This window comes from Chenopodium quinoa, unplaced genomic scaffold, assembly GCF_001683475.1.
Source record: "Chenopodium quinoa cultivar QQ74 unplaced genomic scaffold, ASM168347v1, whole genome shotgun sequence".
Taxonomy (NCBI): Eukaryota; Viridiplantae; Streptophyta; class Magnoliopsida; order Caryophyllales; family Amaranthaceae; genus Chenopodium; species Chenopodium quinoa.
In genome coordinates this window covers 2,895,404-2,919,112 of record NW_018742244.1, presented here as the reverse complement: position 1 = coordinate 2,919,112, position 23,709 = coordinate 2,895,404, and the positions used below count along the sequence as shown (strand labels likewise).

The following is a 23,709-nucleotide window of genomic DNA, read 5'->3' as shown; positions in this document are numbered from 1 at the left end:
CATCAGAGTTGAACATTTTATCTTTTCTCTGGTCAAAGAAAACAAATTAAATGAAGGCAAAACCCAACATTGGAATTTAGTACATGGAAGCATATAGGTTCCGGCAAAATTGAATATTTGTGGTCTCAATATATATTAAAAGCAAAAATACATTTTCTACAACAAAACTAACTCTTCACCTCTTCATTGATTTTGCTTCCATCGTAATTGAATGACCAGCCCGGAAAATGACTTTCTGAAAACAAAGAAGTTTGCGGTGCTTTCTTTGCAAGAGGTACTTGCTTTACCCTTCTTCGCATCTGCAATCAGAATATCACAATTTGAAAAGTGTCAGGAAAGCGTGGAATTGTGAGGAAAATCAATCATCAAACAATAACTGATGACTGGACAAACACATCTCTTCTAATTTTAGTTAGGCATAATTCTTCTATAAAATTTACGGTTTTAGAATGTGGTGTGAGACAAGTGAGAATGAATAAATTTCTGATTAGCCCTGACGCAGCTATGCAGAGTGCTTCAAACTACAATTGCTAAACAAGATACACCCCTAACCTCAGAAAATCAAAATGTATCATAAAGTTCCCTAAATTTTCTCACTCAACACATGTAGAACGATGGTGCTCTTGGTAGTGGACAACATTTGTTATTCCAAAATAGTAGTAGTCAACCTTTTGCATTTAAGATGTAAAACTACACAGATTTGGAGTCAATAATGAAAAGAACACATTTTTAAAGCAACCCTCCTTCAAACAAGTTAACAACAATAGACTTGAATAGGCAGAAACAATTTTATTTCTCCTGTAAAAGATACAGAAGCGTACAGAGCTGTAATTCAGCTATATCAAATTAATCTTATTGTATCAGAAAATTACCTCTTCCCTGAATATTGTAGCATATGAACCAGAACTAAAGTCACCTATCATTACTTCTGCAGTTTTCGCTCTCACTGTCAAATCATTCTCGAGTGATAGAACAAATCTACAAAAAAAGTCAAATGGAAGAAAACAGAAATTCAAGATAAGATGGAAATGCAAATATCAAATTATAAACAAGGTCAAAGAAGCACGTACCGTGAAACAGGCGGACAATAATGGTGACGCAGAGTATCAATCTCCCAAAGAGAGCTCCCTGTTACAAGTACTTTTGTTATTGCATGCATAATTATGCGCATAAATAATCACCATCACAAAGTATTATAAGTAGTAAGAAACTAAGAATTACAGAACACGGATAAAAATCAAACTGTATCTCAAGCACGTTACATGGATTGAAGATGCTTACTCATGGCCTTAGACCTTAACGGATCACTTTCTTCATTATTGAACAGATCAACACCTTGTTTTCCTCCGGCCACATCAGAGTCAACACTAGCATTTCCATCAGAATTAACACGCTCTTGCTCAGATTTTTTGTCACCATCTTTTATATCTTCACCGGTTTCCTATATAAGAAGAAAAGAGCTAATTTAATGGAAAAACCACTGAATGATAAAATTGATAGAATTGTACATTATGCTCCAATCAGGGACCAGTTGATCAATTTCTAACTTAAATTTTAAACTAAGAAAACATGTACAAGAACAACTGAACAAGTAAACAAATAATAATGCAAAAGAAATAACTAACCCAGGCTTTTATATAGATAAATTTAATCACATACAAGTATTCCCAAATCCCGGTGGATCAAACAAGATTTCAGCAGCAGATAATAACAAAAAATATTGCGCACTAACAACCAGGATGGAAACACAAGACAGCACATTTAAGTTGTAAGCCAAGAAAAGTTAAGTAAGTTAAGTTCTGCTCTGTATCTACAATATTTATGACAGGTGCTTTTCTAAATAGTTTGCCTATATTAGGCAGACAACATGAACTCAAAAACAGGCACCAAAAACTTGGACAACATTCTCGTGAAGCTTAAAAGAGGGCAGCAGAGATATTTATATCAAGGAGACCAAACTAGCTGTATATAACCTAAAAAAATATATCCAAGTTTCATAATTGTGGCAAAGATATTTTACCCCATGAACCAAACAGTTGATTGATGGATGTCTCCGCAAAAGATTGTGGACCAAAGCAATAATAACCAGTGCCCCAGAAGGAGGGACTGTAAGCGAGAGTCTGCTCAACTTCTTTGTGAAAGCAGCTGCCAGATATGCAGGAAGAAGTGGTGATTTCAAACAGGAATCGAGCAGCTACAAATAAAAAGTCATTACACATAAGTCAAATGAAATATTTGTACCAAGGGCCCAATTACATAATAAAGTTCAACAGAGTACCCTATCTCACCTCAAAGAATTTCGCACGATGTTTTGCCATAAATATAGAGGGTATCAGAAGAGCATAAAGTTTCTCATAAAAGTTGGGATACTCCAAGCCATACTTTGTCATAAGAATGAAAAGACCACTTAGAGCCATAACACTAACTACTCCACCAATGTCATAGGACCTTGTCAAAAAGTCACTGAAAAAACGAGTGTATTTTAAGCACATAAATTTTGAAAATACAAGGGCAGAGCAAAAGTAGAAGATGAAAATGTACTCACCATAACATGACAGGATTGGACAAATAGGGAATGACTTCCTGATGCAGATTAACAAGCACCTGAATATCATGGAAATTTAAGAATTATTTCTAATATCAATACTTTGGGTCACCTAAAAAATTATATCAGGTCAAAATGCCAAGTTCAAACTAGGCGAACAACACTTCAGTTCAACAGGGACCAATGAACAGATCAAATCATTCCTGCTGATAGACTGAACTAAATGAACACAGGGATTAAAACCAGTCCTGACCCAACCCAGCCTCGTTACGGTCAAAATAGCCTGAAGTGTCAAGAGTGGTTCAGCCTGTAGCCATCTCCATCCGTCAGCCTTAGAAAATGTGGAAAAGAAAAAGAACCCCACCGAATGTGTTTTTATTAACCCTACACTCCCACAGTAAAAACTTGACATATATCTAGGAATATCAGGCTAGAATAAGTTATATTTTACCTAAATGACTTCAGAGAAAGTGAACTTTGAGCAACATTCTTCAGCATACACATAGCCAAGAAATATATATCAGCACTACAAAATGAAAGGCTAAGATGCAGTTGTCTTTACCTCCTTGTAGACATCAAGAGGAAGTGGTAACCTAAGAAATGACATCCATGCCTTTGTGAACTTAAGTTTCATCTTTTTTGAGACACTGCTCAAAGGAACATCCTGGAAGACAAAGTGTATGATAGTAACTGTCAAAACATATAATTAAGGAATCCAAAATTCAATAACATAATAGTGACAAAAGATCATTTGTGAATAGAAAAAGTATGAAAAGCACAAATTGTAAATGAATTTAACATACAACTAGCACATGATCAATTGTGTACACAAATAGTATGCAATATGCATAGTGTGCACAGACTTTGGGTCCTAGGCATTCATCCCTAGTCATGATAAAGCAAATGTTAAGGAGGATTTTAAAATGCAAGATATTAAGCAAACGGGTGCAAATAAACAATTTGACAATGCTGTGAAAAAGACTAGCATGAAAGATGAACCAAAAGTGTCCAAAACATAACATAGTGAAAGACTGAAAGTGGAACTTAGAAAGGGTGGTGGGAAGGCTAACCAAGATAGTAACGATAATACTATAGAAGAATCATCATATCAACACCCCATGGCTCATGCTGCCAAAACGAAGAAAATGAATGGGAGAAAAAAAAAATAATAAATAAATAAATAAAAAGAGGTGGTGTTACATATCAGATGGTGAACAAATTCTTAGGAATATTAGTTACCATGACATTTTGTTACATGGTAGAAACTACTCCAAGTTCTAAACTACTTAATTCAATTCCAAGAGGAAATCCCTAGTAAATTATTCAATACTAGCCCTTCCCCACATATTTAAAATCTATGAAGAGGAAAACATTAGGTGAGACATGATTTTCTTAGGTAGGTCCATAAAACAGCCCTTGAAAAGCTGTCCACCCTACATAGTGTAAATTCATGTGTTTATCCTCCATTTCCACATAAGGGCTTTTACACTATTTATCTTCCCTGCAATACCCTGTGATAGATTTCAATTACCCAGCAAATTGTACATCAGAAAGAGACGTACACATTTTTTGGCTACCATGAAAACTAAACAATCAGAACAATAACAAGAAGCGGCGCATCAAAAGAAAGTTACTTTGCAGAATAATGAACCGGTAAAAATAATTTCAAACCGTAAAAAAAAATAAAGGAATAAAACAAAACAAAACACTAGCACTAACATTTTTGGTAATTTTTGCTCTATTTTTCTGTTTATCTTTCCCTTCTTTATGCTTAGCCTCCTCCTGCTGACCTTCTTTAGATAAGAAACCTAATCCATTAAAACCAAATAAAATCATATCTTAATTCATCAACAAAAATTGCAAGACTATCACAGGCTACTTATGGTAGATAGAAAATGCAAATGAGTAAAAGAAGAAAAGAAGAGAGAATTTTTCGAAGAAAATTTTCAGAAATTAAATCACACGTTCCAGCAAGAGGCATGGCTGTCACAGGAGGTTTACATAGAATCCATATAGTTTGGGAAATTTAACTCTCTTGTTTTGGCAATGATATAAAACAAAATTACGTTTACTAGAAACATTGCACTTAAAGACTTTAGACAAGACGACAAGTAGAACAGAGAGCAAGCTAAAACAGCCGGGACACTTGCCCAAGTAGCCCCTGACAAAGAGAGAAAGTCAACAAAACAAAAACAACTAGTAAACTAGGCTAGGTATTGTTAGAAAACAAGAGCACAGATATATCCCCCTCCACAATGGCACAACTCCCCATATGGTCTCCCGGTTGTGGGCAAACAAGAAGGAAGTCCATAAGGGAAGGAGTAAAAAAACACAAGGAACATGATGAGGAACAGATGCCAACACATCAAATCAAACAAAATAGGGGATTCACCTGCACTCAACATCTCAATAGCATTACTTTCATCCACGTTGCCCAAAGGAGGAATGTGAGATAAGATAAAATGAATCTTCTTTATTGAGCACTCTAGGCTGTTGCAGAATAAAAGAGAAAGAAATAAATAAATATATTATGAGATCAATTATAATTCACAATAAAATTAGGTATAAGTCAGTAGTTTCAGACTCTCAGCCACAGGCTCACAGAGCAAGCTTGAACCAACTGAATTAGGTTTGCATTACAAGCTTCAAACCGTCAAAGTCAATACCAACTCCTATTTAGTTATCCTGCCTATTATAATCCTTGGATTTGCCACAGCATCTCAGCAACTTTTTAAGGGAGCAAGGGGCAAAGACCCTCAACAAAAAAATTCCCCCATTCCCCCTCAAGGCGCTAGGCAAGGTAAAAAATACCACTCAAGTCTCATTATTTAGGGGGAAGGGGAGACCCATTAAATAAAAGAATGCTTCACTTTAAGAAGGTTACTACATTCCACCTGAATTATTTTGTATTAAAACAAGCCAATAAAAATAAACAGAACACATATTTGATAAAATTAACCATCTTCAAGATGTGCATAAAAACCATAGGTGATGAACGAATGACCGATTAATAAAACTAATAGAACCAAAATCTTTGTCCAATCAGAGGAGTGACCTAAAATCTATTAAAAGGCATCAGGAAAAAAAAAATTATAAAAAAAAAAAAAAAAAATTAATTTTTTTTTTTAACCTACTTGATGCAGCTCTTCTATTAATGATAGAACATCTTTCAAACATAACACGCCTAATGGCAAAAGCTAAACCAGTAAGTATTAAGTAGATACTGAGAATTAACAAATCACAAAGGTGCTGATTTCTTAATCGGGAGATTCGAGTTGTAATTGCACTAGGTGCTCAAAGTTACAATCACCTACCCAAAAGTCACGGGGCAATAATGCTGCATATATATCCTCTTGCTACACAAAGTACAAGATAGAAGGAAAAACTTGTGCTGAAGTAAACAATCAACTAACCTTGCCTTGGAATCATCTTTGTCTTTAATCCCAGCTTTACCACCTGGAATAAATTAGGTTAAGTGCTTGAAAACTATATTAAAATTTTACAGAGATAGAAGATAAGAGCAGCATTTAAAAAGAGCATACTCAAAGAAAGAAAATCAGGTACCTGAACTACTGTTGGACTCCAATGTTTTACAGAGTTTTTCAACTGTAATATAGGTAAAATAACTGCACCAAATTGTTCAAATCATAAATAACAGAACGTAAACCATCATATGAATTTAAATTGCATCCTATAAGGCCATGATGCCAGCTAATAAGGAAGAAACACCACCTAAATGGAATGCATAATCTATAATTTTCTTAGTATTCTCTGCACACTTTGAAATAGAATGTATCCAGAGTCTAATACATAGAATTACATGTCTTCCGAAAACACAATCGACAATGTCTGCTTAAATTTACAATATATTACGCAAATGGAGAGGCAAGTGATTCAGAAAAGAGCCCATACCGTACATCGACGTACTTGAAATATTTTGAAGCTAAGGTTTCGAGTACGAATTCAGCATCCAACGACGAATAAATCTGCCAATTAGAGAGAATGCAGATTACATCATTAAAAGCAATTCCTAAAAATCAACAAGCAGCAAGATGAAAAAGCAAAATTCCGTGACACAGCCACACAGGTAAGTAACTCACAATTGTCTGAATAAGCTTATGGTATAAAGCAGAATAAAACTTTTTGCCATTTCCAAGCTTCACAAACTCCATTAATGTAGCCAATACGATTTCCTGAAAATTAGAAACAGTAAAATCAATTATCTTGGTGGACATTACATAATAAGTAGAACTCAAGCTTAAAAACATAGAAATTGCTGACAAAAGTAAAAATTAAAGTAATTTCTTATCAATATCAAAAATTTCGGGATACTCATCAAATTGGATAAAAAATCTTACGCAATTTTATGTACAATCCAAAACTTATAAGAAAAATTAAGCTTTAAATTGAAAACGCAGCAACTTAATATCAATTATAATGAAACACAAAAATTAGAATTAAAGACATTTATAGTCATAGAATTTGCAAATTTGAGTAGCTGAATTAGGGAAACAACCAAAATAAAAAACACGCAATTTCATAAACAATCCAAAATAAGAAAAATCAAAGTTTAAAATGAAAAGGCAGCAATTTAATAGAAATTACTCACACCAACTGGAATGAACCCAGATTCAATACGAGCAAGTTGATCAGATAGAGGAGAAACCGCGATATCAAGCAACGATTTGACGAGGTCGTCGAATTTAGAGCGAAGCCAAGTTTTGTAAATGAAATCGGGGTCGGAAGTGTCGGAGTTTGCGGCGGTGGCGGCGGCGGCATTGGAGGAAGCAGGAAGATCGTGGATGTTAACGTGGAAGAAGGATTGAAGAGAGAGAACAGAATCGACGACGACAGAAGGAGGAGAAGAAGGGGTGATGTAAGTGAGAAGATGATGGAGATTGTTGCTGTAAGCTGCTGAGGAGAGGAGTTGTTGAGCTAGTTGTTGAACGTGCTCTAATTGACTGCTTTCGTCGAGATTGTTCTGGCTTCCGGCGGCGGTGGTTTTGGCTTTTTTGGTTTTAGGGTTTGATAGGCTGCGTTTGTCACGCTTCTTCTGGATTCCAGTGATGGCGGTGGTGGTGGTGGCGGCGGTTTTGGTTTTTTTGGACGCCATTGTTTAGTGGGATGTTGGAGGAGAAGAGGGAGGGTTTAAGGTTTTGAGGAGAGAGAAAGAGGGTTGGGGTTTAGGCGTTTAGCTTAGGTTTATTTTTTATTTTTTATTTTTTTTTAGCAATAAGGAAGCAAACAAGTAATACATCCCTGACGGTAACATAAGGGTAGGGGTGGCAATTCGGGTCAGCGAGTCGGGTTTGGGTGAGATTTCCGATCAATTTCGAGTTATGCTTAAAAACTGTCAAATTATAGTGCAAAACTTAATATTTCGTATTATTATGAAATATGAAATTTGGGTCAAATCGGGTCAAATTTAGGTTGGTCGGGTCGGGTCGTGTTATTGCCAACCCCACATAAGGGATAAAATCGTATTATTAGTGAACATTATTCGCTAAAATGAAGTAACGGTTTTACTCATGAATAATAAAAAACATGTTACAAGTAACTCATTTACAATATCGTCACTAGATAAAAAAAAAATGGTTGTTTATTATGAAAATCAACTTGTATTTTTTCTTGTTCACTACATATTTGCTTTGTTCCCAATCTTTCCCATCCGTGAATGCATTCACCGAATCCGACGAGTAAGTGAGCATCACAATTTGCATACGGATTTTGTCATTATTTGTCAATTGTTTTTTCTCTCTTCCATCTTTCTTTGATCCTTTAATATCATAGTAGAAGACTAGTCCAAAACACGATTTCAACCTCTCTGATTAGTAAAAAAAATTAAGAAATAGAGATAATTGTAGTGTTGCTAAAGTTGACATAATTATGATTTAACTCAAAGTTGGGATTAGTTGATAAATATTGTTCAAAACTGGGATTATACTTGTAAGCATTATTATTGAACTAATTATGAAGCAGATGTAAAAAAAAAATAATAATAATAATAATAACAATAATAAAAAGGATCATCAATATAAAGTGTTTTATGATTTTATCAAATCTATACATTTTTTTTTGTACAACCAAAAAAGCAACTATACAAACTGGTTACTCATAGAAAAATGTAAAATTGAACTATAACTATTACTATGTTAAATATGAATATCAGATTATCAATGTAATAATGAATAAGTAGTTCCTAGTTAATTTACTATGTATCTCAATTGTGTACATATTTTTAGAATACTAGGAACAAAGGTAAACCAAATTTTCAGTTGAGAATGAAACTACACTAATATTCTTGTCACATCAATAATTGTCTCTCATGGTATGATACTATGATATTAAGCCAGTCCAAAATTTAGGGTAGCAGCATTACAAGAAGGCTCTACAAATTAAAACCTACAATATCACTATCTCCAGGGCTCCAACTATCATGATTACAGCCCAATATACAACTATCCAAGACACCTACAAATCTTAGGAGTTGCTTGGGTCCAACTTAGGTTGCGTCTGTTGAACAGTAGCACAGAATCTGAACAATGAAGCTTGAGCATTGGCAGACCTTGAAACAGCACTGTAGACATTCACAGACCCTTCAATCATGTTCTATAAGTGGAATTTTGCCAAAACCCTTCGTCTGATTAGTGTGACAGGAGATTCACCTATGCCATCACAGAAAAAATAATTACACACGTTTGAAAGATGTACCAAATCAACAACATGATTCACCCACAAGGCCCCATCTTTCAGGCATTTCCAAATTTTGCTGCCAGCAAAATCCATTCAAGTTCATCTCCTTCGAGATCTACAAAATAGGAGGAAGCAGAGGGGGAAGAGGAGCTGAAGAATCGTAAATTGCTTCGAAAGTTCTTACCTGTATAAATTCAGGATGTCTCTATTCCAAGTTGCTTTAGGGAATCTGGGCCAACAAGGAAGACACGCTTTGAACTCTGATATCTGAAAACTACTACTCCCTTGTATGCTGCCCTGGGAACACCATCCTGATCCAACAAAAAGATTAGGTCATGTACAAGCATCCTAATTTTACGATGCTACTGATTCTAGGTCCAAAATGTAAAGCTACTACTGATTCTAGGTCCAAAATGCAAAGCTACTACTGATTATAGATCAAAAATGCAAAGCTACTACTCCGTAAGTGTACAATGTCAGGGTTTTGGTGCAAACCAAGGGCATTGAAGCAAATAAGACTCAATAAAGTGAAGTGGGAGCAAACTGTATTTTTCCACCAAATATCCCGGGGCCTACAGTAGTAACTTGAAGCAAACAAGACTATCAACCATATCACAAACTTCCACTGGGGCCTGAATTATGTCTAAAGCCTTGCTCTTGCTGTGGTTTTTTTTTTTTTTTTTTATTTATTTATTTTTATTTTATATTTTTTTCTATTGACTCTATCCAAGAATATTAAAGGACATGCAATTTAATGAGCCCTTAGTCCATTATTTAAACCAAAAATCAAATGAATTCTTGAAAGAAAACAAATTTTTTTTAAAAAAATAGAGAGATAAAGAACAAGAATTTTAACATATAATAGTTCATGTAATAAAGAGTCATCTTTAATGTGAATACGAGACCAAGGCATGACCCTGAATTGAATTTCAATATTAAGCCAATTAAAGGCTTGAAGAGATTAGACAAGGGGTCATAATAATCTATGGATGTAAAATATACCTTCCATTCTTCAAAAATACCAAACTGTCTGGCAATGCTTTCAAACTCTGGCTGATCCTCGTACTTAATGCGTACATCACCATCTACACCATTGGCCTTCACTACAGCATCAGCACCATATATTGGTTTAGCCTTTTTCACAAGGCTGGCAAAGTATTCTATATAGTTGTCCTGAACATCAATAAATGACATTATTACGATAACTGAACCAACAGCAGGCATAATCAAAAGTTGCAAAATCTACTCTGAGCCAAGAACTCAAATGCACAATATTCAGTATTCAATTTGACTCTAGAGATATTAAGTCAACAGATATTGTGTGTGGTTAATTTGTTTAGATTGTTACGTTTAAACTATGAGATTAATGAACTATATGTCTATATACAGCAGTACAGCACCAATAAGTTATCAGACATATAATCTGAACAACTAAATATGCTGTAAATTTAAATAACAATTATGCCTTCACAATTTGACATGTATGCTTGTAGAAAGGTTCCAATGTTACTAACCTCCATCAGGTAGCTTAAATCCATTGACTTCCACTTAACCTAGCAGAAGTAAAGACCACAGGGATAAGGACAATTGAAAGATAAAGAAAGTTCATAAATTTAGGGGGGGAGGGGGGGCTGACAATCATTTTAACACTGAAGATAACTGGCACTCACATCCACATCATTGAGCTTAATTGGCTCAAGGTATTGGCTGAAAAACTGCCCTAGACTGGAACCCTGCACAGAAATCATTTAAAGCTTTTTGATAAGCAGTGTGGAATCCATTCAGAGAATCAAAGCATAAAACAGCAAACTTTCTAAATGACAAATATAATCTATGCAGGAGAGCCAACGGATGAATAACATGACCACATATGTAACTTCAAAATACCCAGTTTCTGAATGTACTTATAGATGCTACAATAATGTGTATCATGAAAGTTTAGCTTCGCTGAAAGTTAAATTTTCAAATGCATATCAAGTTTAAAGCATAAAAATGGTAGGGCTAGATCATACATGCTCGCCAAAATTATACGTTCTGCAAACTTCTGGTCTTATAAATTGTCGACCCTTGTGATTCTCTTTCAGTCTCAACCAATCATCCCAGTAAGTAGAGTTTTTGTCAAGGAAAAACTTGTACATGGATCAATCAGCACCAGAACATATACAAGATGAAAAGAAAAAAAATGTGAAGGATATGCCTTGGGCCACTTTGGGGATAATTCATCCCATGTATCTTTCGATAACATCCATCCAAGCCCAGGAAAGAAATCAGATCGATAAAGTACATCTGCATAACATCACAGATAAGATTGATGATACAGGTCTGTGCATAGATGAGGGAAAATAAATAAAATAAATCAAACATGCAACAACAATAATTACAACAAGAATTAAGTGACAAAAAAATTAACAAACAACGTATCATAATGGATGGTTAGATACAGATGTTAGATTACCATGTATACAACGAACAAAAACCTTGAGATGAGTTACTTAACTCACATTCAAACAGGAATAAACATTGCATGAAATAATAATGTGGATTAGGTATGATGTGAAAAGTGCTTTCATTCATCTTATAACAAAATAAAGGAAAGACCTTTGACCTGATAAGCCTTGATATGAGTAAAGCTGCATAAATTCTGACTTACCTAGACCTTTTTCTTCAATTAAATAGGTCAATTTATAGGCTTAGAGAAAAGCCACATAAGTTTTACAGATTAATGAAAAGGTATGGATCCATAGGTATTGTAGAATCGGTCTGCTTTAGGTATAAGGCTATAAGCACATCCAGACTCCAGCAGGTTTGACAGAGCAAAATAAGTTTCATGAGTACGTCATTTCAGGAATAAGGAATAAAAAACTTACAAGGGTCATGCACAAACTGCTTTTGTCCATTATCATTCCAGGAGGAAACAGCCATGATTGACCTATGATTGAACAGTTTCACAAACAAGCAGCACAATACATAACATCAGCAGTTTAAGAAGGTCTGCAGAAAAAGGATCCCAAGTAACTAAACTTCAATTATCAGACTAATCCTTCAATACAGAAGTTAGCTTTTTGCAAATTATAAACATTAAATACGATGAACATGAGAGACACACCTATCTCTGTCAAGTAAACCTGCTGCAGCCTCAAAATACTCAAAAAAATCAGGGGCAATCTCCATGTCATCTGCATTTGACCATAAAGGTGAACTTAAGCACAAAAGGCCAATTTTTAATAACATATACTAATGGGAAGACACAGGAATATGGATGCAATCATGTGACAGCAAGATAAAGTATTAAGTACCTTCAAGAATGATCACTTTGCTGAAATTGTGCTTGTAGAACAACTTGTCCAGTGCCCACTTGTAATGACCTAGAAGAAGCAACTCATTCAAGATGATGAAATAGGTTTATTAAAGATTAAAAAAATAATAATATATCAACCTGTCCTTACGTGCAATTTTATAGTATGCAATCAATTCTCCAGGTCTCTCTGTACGAATGGCTTCATAATCCAGATGCTGCAATGAATAAAAATAAATAAATAAAAGCATTGATGAAGTATAACTTTAGGATTAAAAGCCACTTTCTTTATTCATGGAAAAACACATGCACTTATTAAAAGAGTAAGCTATACAGTACCCCAGGAGTGAGGGAGTATAACTTTAGGATTAAAAGCTACTTTCTCGGTTTGTCATTTATATAATCAAATCTAACAATCTTTGCAATTTTAAACCAAATGAATGCAGCCATTCCAGAAAAAGATGAATCCACTTTCACACAGTCAATTGGTCACTAATACAGAAAGGTTCAAATCAAAAACCTTTAACAGAAAACCTTTGGAGTTTGGACAATTCCCTGATCATGGGGGTACTGGAATCATGGGAAAGCACAAAATATTATCACCTCTTTCAAAATAGTTGCACCATTTTGACTTTTGACACAATTCATTTGTCGTACGTAGACCATATTTTTCTACTAATATATGGAAACATAAATCATGTACAAGGTTATTGGTTTATCACAATGTACATTTTCAATAAATTATCATTTTATATTTTTTTTTATAGTAGTTAATTATAAAATTTAATGATCAAAGTTACGCATGGCTAACTTGAAAATCAATATATTGCAATTTGCAACTACTTCGAAAGGGAGGAAGTTGAGAGTGAGGATAAAACTAGTCCTTCCAAATACGTGGTTGTGTACATGTCTCAAATATGTATAGGGAAGAATGGAAGATGATAAAAATAAATCTAACTCACAAGGAGCAGGTGAGAAACTCCATATAAAACATCTAACTGACAATCAAAACCAATATGTACTAATGATCAATAAATTCACAATTAAGGAGATGCATCCATAAATACAATACCTGCATATACGTTATTTGATTGAAAGTCAATGCCTTACTTTTGACTTTTGAGTCTGGTCCATCCTGATAGCAATACCAATATTACATTTTAAGTTTTCTTAAAATTGGAATATAATATACTACAAAAATCAGCGCCCCAACAGATAACCCGGAGAGGATGCCCCAGTTTCTCATGGTGAGAAACAAATTTTGTTTCTCACATGGCATTTTCGTAAATAAACCAACAACTTTATTCAACTGTGGAACCCACAATAATGAAAAAGTTGTTGATTTATTCACAAAAATGCCCCCATGAGAAACAAATTTCGTTTCTCACCATGAGAAACAGGGAATTTCCCTAACCCGGATGTTTACCTGGGATATAAAAAGTGGGTACTTTGATGCAACAGAACCATGATATCTGAAAAGATAGTGCTCTAGTCAGCATATATAAACACTTAAGCCTATTGAAAAACACAAAATCAGAATCAAGACAGCTTATTTCAAAAGGCAAACTTGAACATAAGACCTAAATTTTACAATAGACATACTTCAAAATAGAATTGACAGTTCTTTCCAAGTAATCAGCGCGATTGCAGGCCATCACCACAACTGCTGCCACTGGCACCTAATGGATTCAGCAGACAAGAAGAGAAACTTGATCAAGTACTCAATGAATACATCTGAAAATGGAATATAAGTGATTGCTCCACTTGATTTCAACCTCTAGTTTCCCATTCAATCGTTGAAGACCTTTTCCTGCAAAGTCATTAGACATTTTCTCGGACATGAGGCATCAGAAATTATAAATCATCCAGAAAACATATTGATAAAATTAAGGGTATCAAATTCTATCCTTTAGTTTTTATGTTCCATGCTTCAAAAGTTACAAGAACAAAATAGGAGGAGGGAGCAATATGAACTTTTATCTTAAGGACTCAAACACCATCAAGCTTATTCGCAACATAACACAAGAGCTAAAACCAATTGCTAGAACCTAGACACTATTCATTACATATGCACTAAAAAATTCAGATTAAGAAGGCAAAAAATTCCCAATGCAGAAAAGGAAATAACTACAGAGTACATGATAGCAGGAAATGGCAATATCAGTAATAAGTACATACTCTCAAGATCTCGGACAAGAGCTCTCAGCTGGGCTGTTTCTTCATCTCTGCGCCTTTTCTCATCTGATATTATATAAAAAATAAATAAAAATAAAAATAAAACCAGAAAAATTAGCTTTGGCAATTGAAGCAACCAACAAAGAAAGTAATTGTTCATATCTTAGCACAAGTAATTGGTTCATAAATTTTTCACATCTTATGCTTCTCAAGAGCCCCAATGAAGGCTATGATAGAGTATATGCTTCTCTAAGTATATCCCTGCAATATTGACTCTTCCGTGTAGCAAAATTAAAAAATGAAATATGTACATCAGATAAGTTTTTCATTACAAGTAACCTTGCAGAACAAATAGCTTTAATAAAATAAAAAAGCATAAACAACACCAAACAAAATAAAAACCTTTTTCGAAGGATGAAACAAGAATATATATCCATTTACCCATCCTCCAATTGCTTCTATTTTGCCCACATCCTCTTGCAATCCCAATTTCTTCACATCCTTTTTAAATCCCATTATCCAAGTACACTTACGACACCCTTGACTTCTTTATAATCCACATTGCCCCAAGACTACCAACCCTTTAAATTCCTAATCAAAGCATCCTCCAGGTAACATTTCACATGCCCTAACCATCATAGCTGACTCTCCCTCATCCTTAATAGCCACAAACACACACACACACACACACACACACACACACACACACACACACACACACACACGAGCACAGATCAAAAAACATATATACACTAAATATCAAGTTCAAATGGACAGCTCATGGGCATAATATGGCAATCAGTCCCTTCTACAACATAAAACTTAAACCGGTAAGATTATGGAGAACCTATGTAATGGGGGCCAATAGCCTACTCTCAACATGTTTACCTTCCCCTATCCCTATAGTTAAACAACCTATGGACTCGGAGGAAACTAAGCACTATCATGCAGCTTTAACATACATTGAAGAAAATGAGCAAGGATGACAGATCAAAATTCGTTTATGATGACAGTGTTACAAGGGGTGTGGAATTTACAAAAACAATTCGGTATCGAACCCTTTCCTCACAGTTTTAACTTTGCCAATGCAGAGTCCTTGGATTTCCAAACATACTGTTCTATATGCTTAGCACCAATTAAATTGATATCCAGTTTGATATCACTGCTTTAAGGCTATTAAAAGTTGAAACAGATTTAGTCTTACTTTTTTATTCCCCTACAAGAATCTAAATTTATGACAAAACGATGGCGTTGAACAAAAAATCAATTGACTCCTGGCTAGTAGCACTTAAGAATAGTGAGGATACGGGATACCATAGACAATATGCAGTCAAAAGGAGGTGACTGAAACTTAAAGAAGACTACATTATAAAAATAACACACCTTTTAATGCCACAATCTGTCCTTGTTGCATGCTTATTTGATCAATATATAACCGTGTCTGTCTTGTACAATAATTTTCGGCCTCCACCTGAAAACGAAGGAAAAAATAGGGTAAAAACGTGCAAGTAACACTGATGTGATCCAAATGTATCTTTCCTAGTAGGTTCATTCTACATTTAAACTATATATCAAGAACTGTACAGAGAATAAAGAAGGTTTCAACACCGGCATACCATAAAAACTAAAGAGTCACCATGCAGTGACATGATGCATTTCCATACATGCTAAAATGTACAAATATTGACATTAATTAAAATTGAGAACTTCTAAAAGTGGATTCCTATAAATATTCTAGCTTCTTAAAGATCTCTATGTCAATTGCTCTAACTGCCATAATTAATATTAAGTTGTATGACTCGTAACCTATTTTTAATTAGTAATCTAATACCCTAAGATATCAGCTATGCTATTTCAGAGATGGACAGTGTGATCAACACATAAAGCAGAATTCCCAAGCCCTATTCTTAATGGAAGCCTTTATATATCTAGCCTCGATGGCAACAATTTAGCAATGGTAATACCACTAAATTTTCCTTATGCCTCTAGAATTAAAACAAAGGCTTTCATCACTATTACCGACACAAAATTATACTCAATTTCTAAGCATTGCCTTTAAAAACTTGAGGAAATTGATTGGTCAAACAGAAGCTAAAGTTCCAAATTTCTGCCAGATAATGCCACCACAAGATAAAAGAGGAAGTAGAGAGAGAACTAACTGAATAAACACACCCAAAAAAAAAAAAAAAATTGGTATAACAAGTATCACGAAGTCAACATGTCAAGATAATTCAAAATTATTAAAAAAAAATATATATAAATCATAAGCATTCCATCACTAACACAAGAGCAGCATGAAATTTAAACAATGTCCACATACCGCAGCAGCCAGGCGATCAGCATACTTCGATTGCGTAGCAAACAGCCGCATCTAAAATAAAAGAAATAACACCAAAGAAGCAATACATTAACACTCCACAATTATTATAAGAAGTAGTTTATCAACAGCAATAACATTTAGTATGTGACAATATGCTCTTACAAAGTTTAATATATAGAATGCAGAAAAAACATAAATCACCAAGCAAACTCAAACATAAACCTACTTTCACACCAGAACTTGAAGCCCTTGACGACATTGACTAAGTATCTCTAATATGGGATCATCATCACAAAAGAACTAAACCCCATACACATTTAAAGTGTTACTAATTTTACAATAGTCGCGTCTATAAATTTAAACCTTAAACCCTAATCATTGCCGGGTATACTGGTATACCTCACCTTACACTGGCATTTATCCAACTACACTTCAATCATAGGGCCATAATTATCAACATTTTCAAAATTTAATATGCAATTTCTCTGAAAATCGAAACATAAACTAATAATTCTGACCATTAAATCCCCTTCTTAGCTTGAAGCAACAAATTCCACCACACTAAACTAATTCTCCTTAATCATTTCCATTCCATATCAGTACATACAATCAAACTAAATTCATCCTAACTACTCAACACAATAGGCAAATTAAAGGGATCCCACAAAATAAAATTTCATAAGAAACAGAATATCACTAATTAAACGACTACCGAACACTAAAATCGATGAAAATGTAATCAATTAATTACTTAAAAGGTGAAATTAGGGTTTTCAAGAAGTGAAGATTAAAGGAAAATAATAATCAAAGAACACTGAAATTGCTTATTATTACCTGGATGTAGATAAATGCGACGGCAGCAACAAGAAGAAGCCATCTGAAATCACAAGAAAATCTGGGCATTTTAAAGAATTGTTAAGGAAGATTGAAGATGGGAGTTATGATGAATTGATCAAAGCTTCTTCATCAAGCTTTGGAGGATGATGAATACTGTGATCTACCGCTGGGGAGCTTGGTAGACTTGAATTTTCAAGTAGGAAGACTTCAACACTTTTGTGGTTGGGTTCGCTAAACTAGTTTTTAATTTATTTTTTTTCTTTAAATAATTTATTTTCAGGACATACTCGTATAGTCGTATACACATATTTGGACAAAACTACGGAATACAATATGGATTAGTCATTAGGCACACAAACAAAATTATATTACCAATGTTAAAGCTATCGAGCTAAGTTTGGTCTAGTGGTAAGGATTGTATTTTTCAATCTTGAGGTTGGGGGTTCAATCCCATAAGAGACACTTTGAGGGTGAGGGTCCCTTACCTTTTGTCCTTTTCCCCCTCATTCTCAAAATGTCTGACCCGCAAATACCAACCCAAAAAACCTTCTCCTTACTTGTAGCCTTTGCTGGCAACTCTCGGAATAATAATTTACATTAGGCTCGCAGTTAAATTGTTCTTTTTAGAGAAAATACAAGTTTGCTTCATGTTCATGTTAGTCATAGAGTATACTTCTATTTGTTGTGGCCTGTGACCTTTCAAATTTTCAGTACAAGTATCTAGAGTCACAACTAGGTTAAATCCCGTGCCATGCACGGTCATAATTAAACTTTACAACAAAATTTATAAAGAATAGTGTTAATTCAACAAATTTATCCAAAAAAAAATATTTGTAACAAAATAATAGTCTCTAATTAAAGATGTTGATGGTCAAAGTTGTGTCTCAACAAATGTGTAAATCCAACCATAACTTATAAAAAAATGGAGGAGTATAATATAATAAAATGATTTTGTTAAGCTGGTCTTATAAACGTTATGTATATTTGTAAGATTTATACAAATTATCCTACCAAAATTGTTGTTCCTATTTTAATTAAAATAAATTTGAAGTCGGAGGAAAAAAAATTATAATATTATTATGATAATTTTAGATGATGATATATGTCAATACCTTAATTTTAAACTATGTTAGTATATTTGTAACTAAAATATTTATAGTATATAAAATATATGTTGAAAAAAAAATTAAGTATGATTAGATTAAATGTGTTGTCAAAATGGAAATAAGTATCATGGTAGGTATTATATGACAAGTTGAGTTCCCTCTAGGTTTTTCCTTGGGAGGGTTTTGTTCTAGTCCCCTTGACTAGGGTTTCCTGTTTTTTCAAGGTTCTTCTCGATTTCAGGTCGAGAATTATTGATTTGTGTTTATTTTTTCATAATCTTGTCTTGTTTTTCTCTCAATCATGGGAGACAAAAATAATTCGATCACAATTTCTGGAGAGGTTACAAATCCAATTTCAACCCTTGCAAGGGTTGCAGGCGAAACTCATAAGACAAATAATAATAATCATCATGAGGAGGATAATGAAGCAATTGATTGGGTTGTCGAAGGTGAAGAGGATGAGGATGCGAGGGTCGAACTTGCCTTGGTGGGGAAGATATGGACTAATAGGACGGTTAATGTCAATGCCTTCATTAACACGATGAAAGGAGTGTGGCAGCCAAAGCATGGAGTGGACATTACCAGCATTGATAAGAACTTGTTCTTGTTCCAGTTTTATCATTGGCGTGACAAAAGTAGAGTTCTTGAAGATCAACCGTGTCACTTCGATAGACATGCTATCATCCTTGGTGAGACGATTGATTCGGTAAAACCCTCTGACATTCAACTCTTTCATTTACCCATGTGGATTAGAGTATATAATCTTCCTCTTAAGGGGAGATTAAATGTGAGTAATGTGGAAAAAATTGGTAACAAGTTAGGAGTCTTTGTGAAGTTGGATAATGATGCTAGAGTAGGGATTGATAAATCCATTCGACTCAGAGTTCTTGTGGATGTGAGACAGCCTTTGACTAAGCATGTTAAATTAAAATTAAGAGGGATTGAAGAATTTTTTGAAGTCAAGTATGAAAAGCCTCCCTTATTCTGTTATTGCTGTGGTTTAATGGGGCATGGTATGAAGGATTGTGAGGAGTTTAGGGATGCTGAAAATCCAGTGACTTTGTATGGGGCTTGGATGAAAGCCTCGCCTTGGAAGTACTCGATGGGTGTGACTGAGGAGGGGCTGGGCTTAGACCGTATGAAAAGTGCTAAAACGCTCTTTGTGACTAAACCGAAGAAGAAATCCCCTAATGCTGATGATGTTGCTCGTGTTCTTGATATGTCTGATAAACTCAGTGATGTTAGTCTCTGTGATGATACGGGAAAGAATGTTGTTTTGCTGGTGAGTAATACTTCGACAGAGGAGGGCTCTGAAATCTTTGTTTTTGAAAGCCATGCTGAGCGGGAAGAGAGTAAAAAGGGGAGGTGTGGTGCTGAGGAAGTGGCGAGAGGAGGTGGGAAGGTGGAGAAAGGGTGGAAGAGAATACCTCGAGACAATGATCATAGTATGGGTGAAGGCATTGTGTTGTCAGGAGAAAAACGAAACCTTGAAAATGTGGTGAAGGAGAGTGAAGGTTTGATGGCTGGTTCGACAGATAGAGGAAAAAAGAAACGTGTTACTCCTATTGCTGCTGTGAGTGTGGCGAGCCCCACCAAAAGGGCTCTTTGTGATAAATGAGTTACATATTGTCTTGGAATTGTAGGGGGTTGGGGAGCACCACTGCAATCAATGCTTTGAAGCGCATAATTTTTCTTGAATGCCCCCAATTGGTGTTTCTCATGGAGACGAAGTTGAAGAAGGTCGAGATGGAAAAAATCAAAAATAAAATAAAATTCAGCTCTTGTTTTATTGTTGAATGTGAATGTGAAGGGGAAGGGAGAAGGAGAAAAGGAGGGTTGGCCCTTCTTTGGAACAGTAGCATTAAGGTCAATATTAATTCTTTCTCGGCAAACCACATTGATACTATGGTTCGTTCGATCACTCATGGGGAGTGGCGTTTTTCTGGTGTATATGGGTATCCGGATGAAGAAAATAAATGGAAAACTGGGAAGCTTCTAAGGACGTTAAAAGAGGGGAATGACAATCCTTGGCTTGCGGGGGTGACTTGAATTTAATGTTTCATTCGAGTGAAAAGCAGGGTGGGAGGCGTTTGATATGGAGGAGGCAAATATCTTGCGTGATGCTGTTGGGTTTTGCCAGTTGGAGGATCTTGGCTTTCTTGGTCATGATTTTACTTGGTCGAACAATAGGGGTGGGGAAAAAAATATACAGGAGAGGCTTGATAGGTTCCTTGCAAACCGAGCTTGGAGAGATGCTTTTCAAGGGTCTTTTGTCACCCATCTCACGAAGAGGAAGTCCGATCACCTCCCTCTCCTTCTTTGTATTCAAGAAGCCGTCCCAAAGCAAAAGAAAAAAAAGAAGAGAAAGTTGTATCGATTCGAGGAGATGTGGCTTCGAGATGAAAAGTGTGCCGACATTATTGCCGAGGCATGGGATTATGGTGGAGACTTGTGCTCAAAAATTGCTTTTACCTCCACAAAATTGAGTGCGTGGAGTAGGGATAAGTTTGGAGATTTTATAGAAGAGTTGAATGCGTGCAAGGCTCAAATGAAGTTTCTCATGGGCGAAGTACAATCGACGGAAGTTATAGCACAAATGAGAGCTTTAGATGGTCGTATGGATGAACTTGAAAGAAGGGAGGAGATGTATTGGAAGCAAAGGAGTAGACAAGATTGGCTCAAACATGGGGATAAGAACACTTCCTTTTTCCATCAAAAAGCCAAGCAAAGAGAAGTTCGGAACAATATCAAGTGTGTAAAAGATGTGGCCGGAAACACCTACAAGGAGGAAGAACAAATTGCTGAAATTTTTGTTAATTTCTTTGAAGACCTGTTCGCAACAAATAGCAATGTTGAAGTGGAGCCTGTGATTGACAAGGTAGATAGGTTGGTTGATGATAGACACCAGGCGAGCTTGGCAGCCCCTTTTACAGCAGAAGAGGTTCATACGGCACTTTTTCAAATGCACCCTACAAAGGCCCCTGGGCCCGATGGTATGTCTGCAATTTTTTTCCAGAAATTTTGGGATATTGTGGGGAATGATGTAGTGGGGAAAGTGTTGGATATTTTGAATAATAATGGGGATATAGGTTCTATTAATCAGACTCATATTGTTTTAATTCCGAAAAAAAAAAGAATGTGAGTATCCTGTTGATTATAGACCTATTAGTTTGTGCAATGTATTGTATAAAATTGTCACAAAGGTGCTAGCTAACAGCTTAAAATTAGTTCTTCCTTACATTGTTCATGAGTCGCAGAGTGGTTTTGTCCCGGGAAGATTGATAACTGATAATGTGCTTGTTGCTTATGAGTGCTTCCATTATCTGAGAAAGAAGAAGAAGGGCAGGAAAGGTTACCTTGGGCTCAAGCTGGATATGAGTAAGGCGTACGATAGGGTTGAATGGAAATTTCTGCAGGAAATTATGCTGAAGCTTGGTATGCCGGATAATTTTGTGAGCTTGGTAATGAAATGTGTCAGTACTGCTTCTTTTGATGTTCTTGTTAATGGTCAACCGTCGAGGAAATTCAAGTCCACTCGGGGGCTTAGACAAGGAGCTCCCATCTCCCCTTTCCTGTTTATTCTGTGTGCGGAAGGGTTGTCGTCTTTGATTAGAGATGCGGAAAGTAAGAGCCTTATTCATGGGGTGAAAATTGGCCGGCATGTGAAGCCAATTTCTCATCTATTTTTTGCCGATGATAGCCTTTTATTTGTGAGAGCGACAGAAGAGGAGGTTGAGAATGTGCTTAGTATTCTTTCTACCTATGAGATTGCTTCGGGTCAGAAACTGAATATGGATAAATTAGAGGTGTCCTTTAGCCGAAATATGGATCAAGAACGGAAAAACACGCTTCAGATGAAGTTATCTTTTAAGGCCGTCGAAGGACATGATAAATATTTGGGTCTTCCAACTTACATTGGAGGGTCTAAAAAGCAGGTTTTCCAGAATATTCAGGATCGGATTTGGAAAAAGCTAAAAGGTTGGAAGGAAAAATATTTGTCTCAAGCCGGGAAAGAAGTTTTAATCAAATCCATTGCACAAGCAATCCCCACATATGCTATGCAATGTTTCTTGATTCCGGCTAGTATTTTGAATGTGGTTGAAAAACTGTGTCGGCAATTTTTTTTTGGGGGCAACAACGGGAGGAAAGCAAAATTTGTTGGGTTGCTTGGGAAAAGATGTATGTTCCGAAGAGTCAAGGAGGCCTTGGTTTTAGAAATATGAAAAACTTTAATAAGGATCTTCTAGCAAAACAAGCTTGGCGCATTCTCTCTAATGAAGACTCCCTTATGGCTAAGGTTTTAAAGGGCAAATACTTTCCATATTCGACTTTCAAGGAGGCAAAAATTCATCCGAATTCGAGTTATACTTGGAGGTCTATTCTTGGAGCTAGAGATGTGTTGATGAGAGGAGTTAGAAGAAATATAGGTGATGGTGTTGCAACTCAAATATGGCGTGATCCATGGATACCTAGCCTTAATGGTTTTTGTGTAGCATCGAGTCAACCTGATGATAGCTCCTGCCCAGTGTATGTGAGGCAACTTTGGGATAGCAATAGACGATGGGACGTTGAACTTCTCAAGGCCAATTTTTCTGAGATTGAGGTTAGTGCTATTCGCAACATCCCCATTCCTATGTTTGACAGTAATGATAGATGGATGTGGCATTACTCAAAGGATGGATGCTTTACGGTGAAAAGTGCGTATAATATGCTGACAGTTGGGCAAATGCGTGACAAA

The 23,709-nt window shown here is 35.6% G+C and overlaps 2 protein-coding genes across 2 annotated transcripts; both read right to left on the bottom strand.

Annotated features, from left to right (window-relative positions):
- Positions 1-8: 8 nt before the first annotated feature.
- LOC110681824 (nucleolar complex protein 4 homolog B-like) lies at positions 9-8,054 on the bottom strand. The gene is made up of 15 exons (XM_021857954.1): positions 7,155-8,054; positions 6,646-6,738; positions 6,458-6,531; positions 6,110-6,171; positions 5,959-6,001; positions 4,938-5,035; positions 4,265-4,353; positions 3,108-3,209; positions 2,546-2,604; positions 2,289-2,463; positions 2,021-2,194; positions 1,282-1,441; positions 1,071-1,128; positions 873-978; positions 9-299 (listed from the first exon to the last, which is right to left on the bottom strand). The coding sequence occupies exons 1-15, from the start codon at positions 7,656-7,658 to the stop codon at positions 168-170; spliced, it is 1,929 nt and encodes a 642-aa protein (XP_021713646.1). The 5' UTR covers positions 7,659-8,054; the 3' UTR covers positions 9-167.
- A 643-nt stretch (positions 8,055-8,697) lies between these two features.
- Positions 8,698-18,201, bottom strand: LOC110681815 (alpha-1,3-mannosyl-glycoprotein 2-beta-N-acetylglucosaminyltransferase-like). The gene is made up of 19 exons (XM_021857941.1): positions 17,863-18,201; positions 17,029-17,079; positions 16,092-16,179; positions 14,712-14,774; positions 14,309-14,343; positions 14,136-14,212; positions 13,960-14,005; positions 13,606-13,668; positions 12,685-12,751; positions 12,535-12,603; positions 12,345-12,414; positions 12,106-12,167; positions 11,434-11,524; positions 11,251-11,344; positions 10,909-10,971; positions 10,753-10,791; positions 10,241-10,411; positions 9,423-9,549; positions 8,698-9,210 (listed from the first exon to the last, which is right to left on the bottom strand). The coding sequence occupies exons 1-18, from the start codon at positions 17,929-17,931 to the stop codon at positions 9,433-9,435; spliced, it is 1,335 nt and encodes a 444-aa protein (XP_021713633.1). The 5' UTR covers positions 17,932-18,201; the 3' UTR covers positions 8,698-9,210; positions 9,423-9,432.
- Between the last annotated feature and the right edge of the window lie 5,508 nt (positions 18,202-23,709).

Bases quoted from the DNA above. Each gene is read 5' to 3' on its own strand.
- LOC110681824 (XM_021857954.1), bottom strand. From the start codon at position 7,658: ATGGCGTCCAAAAAAACCAAAACCGCCGCCACCACCACCACCGCCATC. The intron at 6,739-7,154 runs GTGAGTAATTTC...TCTAATTTTCAG, and splicing joins CTGGGTTCATTCCAGTTGGT to GAAATCGTATTGGCTACATT. The intron at 4,354-4,937 runs GTGAATCCCCTA...TTAATGGATTAG, and splicing joins TATTGAGATGTTGAGTGCAG to GTTTCTTATCTAAAGAAGGT.
- LOC110681815 (XM_021857941.1), bottom strand. From the start codon at position 17,931: ATGCCCAGATTTTCTTGTGATTTCAGATGGCTTCTTCTTGTTGCTGCC. The intron at 14,775-16,091 runs GTGTGTTATTTT...ATATAATATCAG, and splicing joins ACAGATTGTGGCATTAAAAG to ATGAGAAAAGGCGCAGAGAT. The intron at 10,412-10,752 runs GTTAGTAACATT...ATTGATGTTCAG, and splicing joins ATTTAAGCTACCTGATGGAG to GACAACTATATAGAATACTT.